We start from the raw sequence: 10,924 nt of genomic DNA, 5'->3' as shown, positions 1-10,924 counted from the left end.
CCTTTGCCACGTTACCAAAACAAAGTTACTGGTTAATCTTTTTCATTTCGTGATATGTCACCTTTAAATAATTGTGTTATAATAACCCCTACAAATACAACTCATTATATACACTATAAACAAAAAGTTTGTGAAAGATGTTTTCTCTGTTTTGGAGGGATGATTATTTTTAAATCATACCCTATTATTGCATCAACATTTGTTAATACTTTACTATATTTAAGGGTGGATAATTTAATCAGTTTGTTGCAACAATACATAACTACAATAACTTTGTCTAGTGCTCTTATGAAAGTTAGCATGATTTGTGAAAATGTAACTATACTGAATGACATAGCATGGACTTTTTCATGGCTAGTTTTTGCGTATTTCATTTCATTCTGTAACCTACTTGTTCTACAGATCAATACTAGTGTTATTATAATATAACATAATATCAAGTAGCATTAATTATAAATGCTACTGTTTTTGACAGCGTTGATAACGTTTATGACAGATAATATCATGATAATTTTTTGCGTTTCCCTTACTGAATGTCGTATCCTGTCAGCAAAAACCTGTCCATGGGCTTTTTTTATTGCTTTCAGTTTAAGTGCCGGCGATGCAGTGTTGCTAGATATTGATAATAAAACAAACAAAAAACAAAAAATAAATGAAAAATAAACAGAAATTATTTCCAATATTTTGCAAATAAGATAAAGATATCGCTGACTCTAAACTGCAACTTCCTACTTTATTACCTTTCTAAAGTGTTAAATTAAGTGGAAAAGATCAAGTCCAAATACGCTTATGATAGCTGGATCTGGCAACACGGAGGCTGCACCCGCGCCCTCACAACTCTCTCAAGCCTTGTTCAGTCATCCAGCGTCTTGCAGCGATCATTTTCATACCAGGGACGCTAAACGTTAGTCATTCAAAGAACAAATTTTATTTTTGAACATGAAAAATGTATAGTGGCCTCATAGCTGGTTACGGGCCTGATAGCAACTATGATAGAACTAAGACAGAATTATGTTTTGTAAAGTAATCATGTCTGACTTACTTGATGGCATCGTAATTTGCTGAAGTGGAGGGATGAAAAATGCTAGCTGCAAAAAGAACATGAGAGAGCAGGCTAATTAAAAACACAGTTAGTGTTGCATAAAGTTGCTTTTAAAAGGGCCCGTGACAAGCGATTCAGACCGCCTCCTCCCTACCTGTTTGTATTCAAGGTATCTTACCTTGTTTGTCTTGTTAAAGTTGTGGCCTAATGGTTAGAGAGTCGGACTCGTAACCCAAAGGTTGTGGGTTCGAGTCTCGTACCAGCAGGGATTGTAGGTGGGGGGAGTGAATGTACAGCACTCTCTCCCACCTTCAATACCACGACTGAGGTGCCCTTGAGCAAGGCACCGAACCCCCAACTGCTCCCCGGGCGCCGCAGCATAAATGGCTGCCCACTGCTCCGGGTGTGTGTTCACGGTGTGTGTGTGTTCACTGCTGTGTGTGTGCACTTTGGATGGGTTAAATGCAGAGCACTAATTCCGAGTATGGGTCACCATACTTGGCCACATGTCACTTCACTTAACGTTAAATTTTGTTGTTTATGGAAATCTTGAGAGGCGAAACTGATGTATGACCACCATGAAAGCTAAAAACGTCTGGTGTATACGGTTTAGCAGAATGTTTTTTTTTTTTACAAAAACAAAAAAAAAACACATTTACAGCTCAAAAAGATTATAACAACAAAACTAGATATAGTTTTGATATAAACAATATACAAAGATCTTGAAAAATAACCAAAAAACAAAACATTAAGCCAGGGGAAATATATAAATTACAATAAATTAAATTTGAGAATAAAAAGAAGAAGAAAAAATGTAAATCCCACCCTCCCAACAGCTAGTCAATAGCACATTATAAAGAAGCATAAATATTATACTTTGTGCACAGCATATAAGATTTTAAGGCTTTGACATTGCTAGAAGAGGGTATCCAAATAACATTTCAGGTCTTTACAAAAAATAGGAAATTTATGTATAAAAAATGTAGCTAGGAAAATAAATAGATTTATTAGAAATCTAAGTCTTTTACATTCTTGCGAGAATTATAAAAACCAAATAAGACATCCTTAAACACCAAAGAAAAAATGTCTAAGAGACACGTACAAATATACAGAATTTCTTCCAAAAGGTAGCTACATGGACACAATCCCAAAAAAGATGACATGCAGACTCATCTTCCACTCCGCAAAAGGAGCAGAGGGGATCCATCTCAGGAAACATTTTTTTAAGATAAAGTTTGACAGGTAGTAACTTAAAAGATATCTCTTTAACCTTATTAGTAATTAGGTTTAGCAGAATGTGAAAGAGAAAGCAGCATTTTAACCTAGTCACACATTTCAAAACTGACCAGGGGTGCGTTTCCCGTACAACGACGTAACTCACTGATAAACCACCATAGTACAATGTTGTAGAAACTAACTAGCCAGTCACTACTGTTTCCCGAACACGGTCGCATCTCCGTCGTTTGGACCACATTAGTTCAACAATTTAAGGCTGTTGTTAATGACGTCATTTTGCTTTAATTGATGTTTGATTCAACCCGGTTCCTCTTACGTCATACTCCAGGGTTCCCTTCAAAAACGGCGCTTACTGAGGACGCGCTAAAATATATAGATTAAAATGTATATATATATTTAGACTGAATGGAAGATATAGATTGTACTGCATGTTAGCTTGCTTATTGTGCCCAAGAGCATAATTTATTTAAGTCCATATATCTTACTAACAAGAAACTGCTTCTAACCACAGGTCGAGAGCTCCTACCACGCAAGTTTGCGACGCTGTTTGCGAATGTTCGTTTGAACTATGGTTTCAGGAAACACCGAATCGTTGAACTGTGTTGGTAACGACGGAACTTGCGACCATAGTTGGCTAACCATGATTTTGGGAAATGCACCCCAGATCCAGTCACGGAAAGAAAGCATAAAAATACATAGGCTATCTATTATTATTAATGTTACCCATATTATAAAAGAAATTCTTCTGTGCATATGTTGTGACGACCTCAAACTGAATTTAGTCCAAAGAATGTCAATGAAAACTAATAACAGCAGGTGGCGCAAGCTCCTGAAAACGGGAAAAACTTTATTCCGTCATGATGCTTTGCCCTAAATTTTACAAAATGGAGAAACTGTGGACAACATAAAACTGGGCTACAAATGTTTAAGTCATATGAAAACTGATGGGAATTTTGCAGTAGTCACAAACAATGAATTGGCTAGAGCCTAAACATGTCATGTGTGCAGTCATGTGTTCCTTATGTGCCATAAAAATCAGGGGAACATATGAGTGTAGGAATGACCCCCTGACTGGATTGTGCAGTTGTTATAATGTGCTACAAAAAGGGAGAGCTGGCCATATGTGTCACAAACGCTACTGTGAGGAGCACGGAGCGAGGAACGAGGAGACGTGGAGTTGACTTCAAACAAACAGACTTTAATTAACATCAAATGGAACCAGGAACACACACGTAGCGGGGAAAGATGAACATTCAATACCGGAAGAAGAAACTCTGAACATGACTCACTTTAAATACACATGACTTGACGAGGGGATAACGAGACACACCTGGGAGTAATAAACAATTAACTTGGGAAAACTAGCTCAGGGCAGGCACATGGAGAGGGAAAAAAACACAGATAGAGTCCGGGGCGTGACATATCGCCCCCCTCCTGGAAGGCGCGTCCTCGCGCCGTAGAACAACAAAGGGGGGGGGCACGGGTGGGAACTTGGGAGGAGGCTCGGGAGGAGGACGGACACCCGAGAGGGGGACGGCAGACAGAGTCCAGGGAGGTGACAATGGAGGGAGGAGACAGGAAGGACTTGGAGCAGGAGGGGCCAAGCAAGACCCAGGCCACAGCCATGATGGCGGCCCACAGTGGAGCCGACGGAGGGAGGAGCCATGGAGGAGGAATGGCCGCCGACTCCAGGGGGCTGACCAACGGCGGCGGAGCAGGTGGAGGAGGAGCCCGAGGCGGAGATGGAGAGCCGATGAGCCAGGGTGACGGGAGGATCTGGAGGGCCAAGGCGGAGCAGATTGCACCAGCGACTGATGCGGAGGCGTGGATCCAAAAGGCCGCGGTGGAGCCGAAGCGACAGAGGACTGAGGAGGAGCCGAAGGGATAAAGGTGCCCGACGGAGCCGAAGGGACAAAGCGCAGCCGGAGGAGTGGAGTCCCGAGGCGCAGGATGGTCGACGCCAGACCAAGGTGGAACCGGAGGGACGAGGGAGCCCGACGTAGCTAGTGGACTGCCGGGCCACGGCGGAGAGGAGGGAGCTAGGAGTCCAGGGCTTAGAGGCTGGAGGCAGAGTCAAGGGATACTCCAGCAACGGCGACGCTGGAGGATGGCAGTCCCACGGAGCTCGCACCGTGCTGATGGCTGGCTGAGGCCGAGCCCTCTCTGGGCTAAACTCGGGGACTGGAGCCCTCTCTGGGCTAGACTCGGGGACTGGAGCCCTCTCTGGGTTAGACTCGGGGACTGGGTCTCTCCCTCTGCTGGGCTGGGAAACGGGAGCCCACTCAGGGCTGGACGGGACCAGTGGGGACGAAGAAGCACGGAGTTAACTGTATTCGGTCGGGTCTTCTGTCACAATCCACTGGAGCACGGGCACGAGGAAATGAGGAGAGGTGGAGATTTCACAGAACGAGAGTTTTTTAACACAGGGCAATCATGGGAACACAGGTGCATGGAATCATAAAGTAATCAAACTAAACAAGAACAGGAAAAATACCATAAAAGGAAACACAGGAAGAACTACAGAGGCGAAATGGGTCCAAAAGGCTGACATTTCGCCCCTTCCCGGAAGGTGCGTCCTCGCACCGTAGATACAACAGAGGGAGGGATGGGTGGGAATATATTCGTGAGTCTCCGGGCTCTCAGGGCTGCCCTCGGGGATCAGAGCCCACTCCTGGCTGGACTGGGAAACGGGAGCCCCCTCAGGGCTGGACGGGACCAGCGGGGACAAAGAAGAGAGGAGAGGTGGCAAGTCGACCTCCAGATCTGTTTCCCAGTCTATCAGGTCCCCTTCTAAGTCCAGCAGTCCCAGATGTATAATTAGCTCACTCTCAGCCGCGGTGCAGTGGGTGGAGCTCCACTCCCTACTCTCACCGTCCACGGCTTGCTCCCTCGCGGTGGGCACTGTCGCCGGCTCTCGCACCTGGTCTGACGGGATGGGCTCAACGTCCGAGGCGATCCTCCGCTAAGTTGCTCGGCTTTGCGCTGGCTCTTCGATCACGGCGGGAATTGGCTCTCCGTCATCAGTGGGCTCGGGATGATGCTCTGCACCACGGTGAGATGGTGGGCTGGGCTCTGGGTTGGGAGTGGTACTGGCGAGATCCTCCTCAGAACTGATGGTGAGCAGGGATCCGTTTTTCACCAGTATCCACTCCACGAAGGCGGCGAAGTCCTCTAGAGGACCATCTTCGGACAACGGCGCTCTGCACTCGATGTTTAAACTTGTGACATAGAACGCAAGCAACACTTATTCATTCTGGAACAAAACTCCACCTCTGCCTTCTGTATTAGATTGAGAACAACTCCAGCTAAAATATACAAGAATAAGTGGAACATTTTATTCAAAAGAGAATTATCTGGCCATAGGCCTATACTTTCTACATCTCAGTTTGGGCCTTTGTGCAACTCAAATGAATAGTCTTCAGGATTCTTCATCTGCCTGCTCCTTTTCTCAGTGCTTGGCTGCTTCTGATCATTAGAGGCATCAGTTCCTTTTTGTTCACCACATTTTACTGCAGATTAGATTATCAGCAGTAAAATAAGCGTTTTATTCTTCAATCTGTTTTGCAACTCAGCCACACACGTATTTGTTAAATAAACAAATTTACATGTCCCCATATGTAAACATGAAACTTCAGAGTTTTATATGTGGAAAGAAGTTGTGATTATTAACTATAAAAGAAAATAAACCCAATCTATATGTAATGCATATTGATGAAATGAAAACATAGTCTAGTAAATACTCTAGCAATCCTTTATTCTCATAGAACAGACAGTCCTGTAAGTGTCTAAAAGTCCAGTAAGTAGAACATTAAATGTATTCTCCCTGTCCACAAATGTACTGTTGTCTGGCACTAATGCGCTCAGAGTCATATGTGTGATGAAGCACCATAAATGGGCATTGTCAGTTATCCAGTATATATAGTTTTGTATACATTCTAAATCATAAACATCTTAAAGACATCTAATAAACATCTATTTGACATCTGATAGGAAACGTCCTATAGACGTATTGCAGATGAGCAAACACTCTAAAAAAATATGTCTTGCAGATGTAAATGCAGACGTCAAATAGACGTCTCCGTGATGTAGCCTATGTGTGCTATCAGGGATCACTGCCCTCCTATATTCCATTTCTCACAGTTTTCGCTGGATAACAGGATGTATCTTCCTTTTAAGCTTTAGCAAAATCACTGATACTGTCAGGCACATTGATGGTATATTTTACTGTAGAAAAAAGCATATGACAGATACAGATATTGTTTCAAATCTGTATGACTTTCTTTCTTTGTGGACCACAACAGTAAATGTATGACAGAATGTTTACTACTGGGAAAAAATTCAAAAAAGTGAACAGTGACTTCGCTGCTCAAAAACAGCAGTTTGTTGTTGATGTTTTACCCTACACTAACCACACGGTGTCCTCAGAGGCCTAACTTTGGCACACTTTGTGAACGCTCCTGTCTTCCCTTGCGAGGGATGTGATGTTGTTTTTTCAAGGGGTAATGGCCGCCTCAGAATCTCGGAAATGGGGACCAGGCTGAACGTCGGCACACGCAAACACACGTGCGTTTACGTTCACACTCATGTCTGTTATGATCATGTGGCTTGGCAGGTGGTTTATGCTTGAAAGTCATTTCAGAGGCGACCGTCTGTCTAGACTTCAGTCACACAAACATATGCAGGCGGGCGCACACACACCTTTCCAACATGGACGGCAAATTTATGTTAAAAAAGACACGGGACACTTATTTCAGTTCTCTCATACCTTTTTCATCTTTTTTTCATAAATTGGAGTGACATTGTCATAATCACAGGCAATAATCATTGAGGAACTTATGAATTCAACAGACATTTCTACTATATCCATACCATACAGTCTCCCATTGCCCACCCAAGCCCATATTTCCCCTTATTCACAGAACTATACAGTAGCCCACAGCCTAATAACTCTCTTATTAAAACCCCTTTATACACAATTGTCATTGACTGTTTCATAGAATTAGATATACAGAAGAACAGATCAAGTTTGTAACTTTACACAAACCCCCTGATTGTGCATATCAGACCCTTTTTCCCAACAATTGCAGGTACTTAAAGACAATAAAGGATTACTTTTCTTTTTTTGTATCTTTTTTCTGGACTATATATAGATAGTCCATACCTACAGTATACATATGACCTTGACTGTATTTCTACATCACTTAATACCATGTTAATGTTTTCTGAAAAGAAAGCCTGGGGACACAATTTTATACACCAAACCAGACTCTATAAAATTGTCATTCTGAAGAAAGAAAAATCCCACTGCTAGAATGCAGAATCTCCAAACATAATTCCCACTGTTCTAGAATAAAAAGCATATTTTACAGCTGCCATGTATTAAATAAGAGCTAATACAGACAATAAGGCAATCAAAATATAGAAAAAAGACACATGGAGTAAAACAGAATCGCCAAATGCGCTTTGACAGAAACAGACAAACACACGCACACGCGCGCGTGCACACAAACAAACAAACACGATTTAATGGTTTCTTTGCTTTTGTAGTGGTCTACCTATGAAGTGGATTAAAGGAACACGCCACTATTTTTGAAAATAGGCTCATTTTCCAACTCCCCTAGAGGTAAACAGTTGAGTTTTACCGTTTTCGAATCCATTCAGCCGATCTCCGGGTCTGGCGGTAGCACTTTTAGCTTAGCTTAGCATAGATCATTGAATCTGATTAGACCGTTAGCATCTCGCTCAAAAATGACCAAAGAGTTTCTATATTTTTCCTATTTAAAACTTGACTCTTCTGTAGTTATATCGTGTACTAAGACCGACGGAAAATGAAAAGTTGCGATTTTCTAGGCCGATATGGCTAGGAACTATACTATCATTGCGGTGTAATAACCAAGGAACTTTGCTGCTGTACCATGGGTGCAGCATGTGCAATGATATTACGCAGCGCCTGAAAATAGTCCCAGCTAGGCAACTTCCAATAAGCCTATTTTCAGGCGCTGCGTAATATCATTGCGCCTGCTGCACCCATGGTACGACAGCAAAGTTCCTTGATTATTACGCCGGAGTGAGAGTATAGTTCGCATTTTTGAGCGAGATGCTAACGGTCTAATCAGATTCAATGATCTATGCTAAGCTAAGCTAAAAGTGCTACCACCAGACCCGGAGATCGGCTGAATGGATTCGAAAACGATAAAACTCAACTGTTTAACTCTAGTGGAGTTGAAAAATTAGCCTATTTTAAAAAAAATAGTAGAGTGTTCCTTTAAAAAAGGCATGTCCTGCTCAGGATGAGAAGTAAACACAGAGGTTAAAACTCTTAAGGGGACATTATTAAGCCCACCCCACATTATAATCACCACCTGTTGTTGTTCTGTTAGTTTTAATCAGATTATGAAGCATGTGAGCTTTTTGGTGGGAGGTGTGCATGTTATATGTAACCACTAACAATCACTGTATAAGTGATGTGGATGATGAGTATAAACTGTACGCAAATGTCACCTCTATTAAACACTTAGAAACACTGCATTGAATGTTGCTTGTTTTAACATATGAATGAACCTGTATACAATATGCATAACCTAAGGAGAGTTTTATTTTTACATGATAGAAAAGGCATTCATATAAGCACTATAAGGCTTCATGTTGATTCCTGGTAACTGAAGGCAGCTGTTGTACTATGTGAGATATGAATTTACATTGGCAAAATAGGTGATAGAAAATACGCAGATTGTGCAGGCAAAAGAGAAAAATATTGGTTACTAAAAATCTGGTGTTTCAGTTTATGAGATCACTCATTTTCCTCAACGCATGATCGATGGTAGTGTGTGAGTTAGGAATTTGGCACTAAAACAGGATCATTTCTACATATTGTTTTTGCAAGTTACATACACTACACAAAACAAACTCTAGATTAATTAGAAAATAGCAGAAGCCAACAAAATTAATCTTAAATGTCAAAACATGTTTAAAAACTACTGTATGCCATTACCTACGGTGGCAGTCTCATACTCGTAGTCTCAATGTTAAAACAAACAGCATACCAGAGGATAACATAGTCACAGAGGCACCAAACCACTTTCAGTTTAGTCTAGAGACAGGAGACAGTAGGAAAAGATTCAGATACGCATGCACACACACACACACACACACACACACACACGCCAGCAGAGAAACACACACTTGAAAAATATCAAAAGGAGTAGTATTGACAGTAATGATAATAGCGTCAATAGAAACTGATAATCACTTAGATTTTTTCATTCTGTTTACTTGAGAGTCGCTCTTCTTTCTTTCTGTCTATATTTCTTCTACTCTCTGTATAAAAGCATCAGTGAACAGGTCCCATGGGATTTCCACTTTTTTTTTTTTTTACCTGGAGTTCTCAATTTCTAATCTTTTTTTCTTCAGTGCACTTTCACTGTCAGACATGTTTAAGAAACATCAAAATACTCTATTTCTGTTCTTTTTACTGACATTATTTATACGTGTGCATTTACACACAAAGCTGATATCATATTCCTGATGCCCACACACACAGTCGCACACATCTGTCTAAATACACAAAAAGGCCAGACGGGTTCACAGTCAAAGATGTAGTGCAGTATGTGAACGGCCTACACTCCAGTGAGAAGCACCTCACACACAATCAGCACACTGCAAACGCAGCACACAGTGCCCACACTGCAAACATTCCTCCCTGTGAAAGTCAGTCAAAGCCACGGTCACACTAGACTTTGAGCATGTCAAATTACTACAGACACTGCAGCGGTCGTAATATAGCCTTGTGCTTGAGAATTCAGGGAAATGTTTATTTACTTATTATAATACCATTTCATGTTTTCATATTTTATTTTTCCATATTTTACACATTTTACAAAGTACCAGGTCTGTAAAGTGACATAGTGACGTATACCCCGCACTAAAATGTGGATTAGTGGTAATAAGATATGGATTTTTCAAAGGCTGATTCTTTAATTATTACCTCAATCCTTAATGTGTGGTTACTTACAAACATTTATCGTTACTTATTTCAACTGGGTGAAGGTTTACTTAAAGATTCAGAGGAGCATGGTATAAATAAGCATATATGTGACCCTGGACCACAAAACAAGTCTTAAGTAGCACTCTATTTGTAGCAATACCCAACGATACATTGTATGGGTCAAAATTATCGATTTTTCTTTTATGCCAAAAATCATTAGCATATTAAGTAAAGATCATGTTCCATGAAGATATTTTGTAAATTTCCTATCATAAACATATCAAAACTTAATTTTTGATTAGTAATACGCATTGCTAAGAACTTCATTTGGACAACTTTAAAGGCGATTTTCTCAATATTTAGATTTTTTGCACCCTCAGATTCCAGATTTTCAAATAGTTGTATCTCAGCAAAATATTGTCCTATCCTAACAAACCATACATCAATGGAAAGCTTATTTATTCAGCTTTGAGATGACTCAGATGACTGAGTATAAATCTCAATTTCAAAAAAATGGACCCTTATGACTGGTTTTGTGGTCCACGGTCACACACACACACACACACACACACACACAGACAGACAGTATAATATTAAAGCAACAGGGACCTCAGCTCCCAATAGTCCTCAAGAATTAAGTAGCATGTCTGAACCAGTAAACT

At 41.2% G+C, this 10,924-nt stretch overlaps 1 protein-coding gene across 1 annotated transcript in view; it reads right to left on the bottom strand.

The window, feature by feature from the left end:
• Positions 1-5,240: 5,240 nt before the first annotated feature.
• The window catches only part of LOC107663370 (insulin receptor substrate 1-B-like), an 18,809-nt gene continuing 13,125 nt past the window's right edge, over positions 5,241-10,924 (bottom strand). Inside the window, exons 3-4 of the mRNA XM_016453578.1 lie at positions 5,544-5,583; positions 5,241-5,478 (exon numbers count right to left, since the gene is read on the bottom strand). Of these exons, the coding sequence (XP_016309064.1) occupies positions 5,241-5,478; positions 5,544-5,583 (278 nt within the window). The remainder of the gene's footprint in view (positions 5,479-5,543; positions 5,584-10,924) is intronic.

This window comes from Sinocyclocheilus anshuiensis, unplaced genomic scaffold, assembly GCF_001515605.1.
Source record: "Sinocyclocheilus anshuiensis isolate Anshui unplaced genomic scaffold, SAMN03320099.WGS_v1.1 scaffold1531, whole genome shotgun sequence".
NCBI lineage: Eukaryota > Metazoa > Chordata > Actinopteri > Cypriniformes > Cyprinidae > Sinocyclocheilus > Sinocyclocheilus anshuiensis.
The sequence above is the reverse complement of the archived record's forward strand: the minus strand, read 5'-3'. Positions and strand labels throughout refer to the sequence as shown.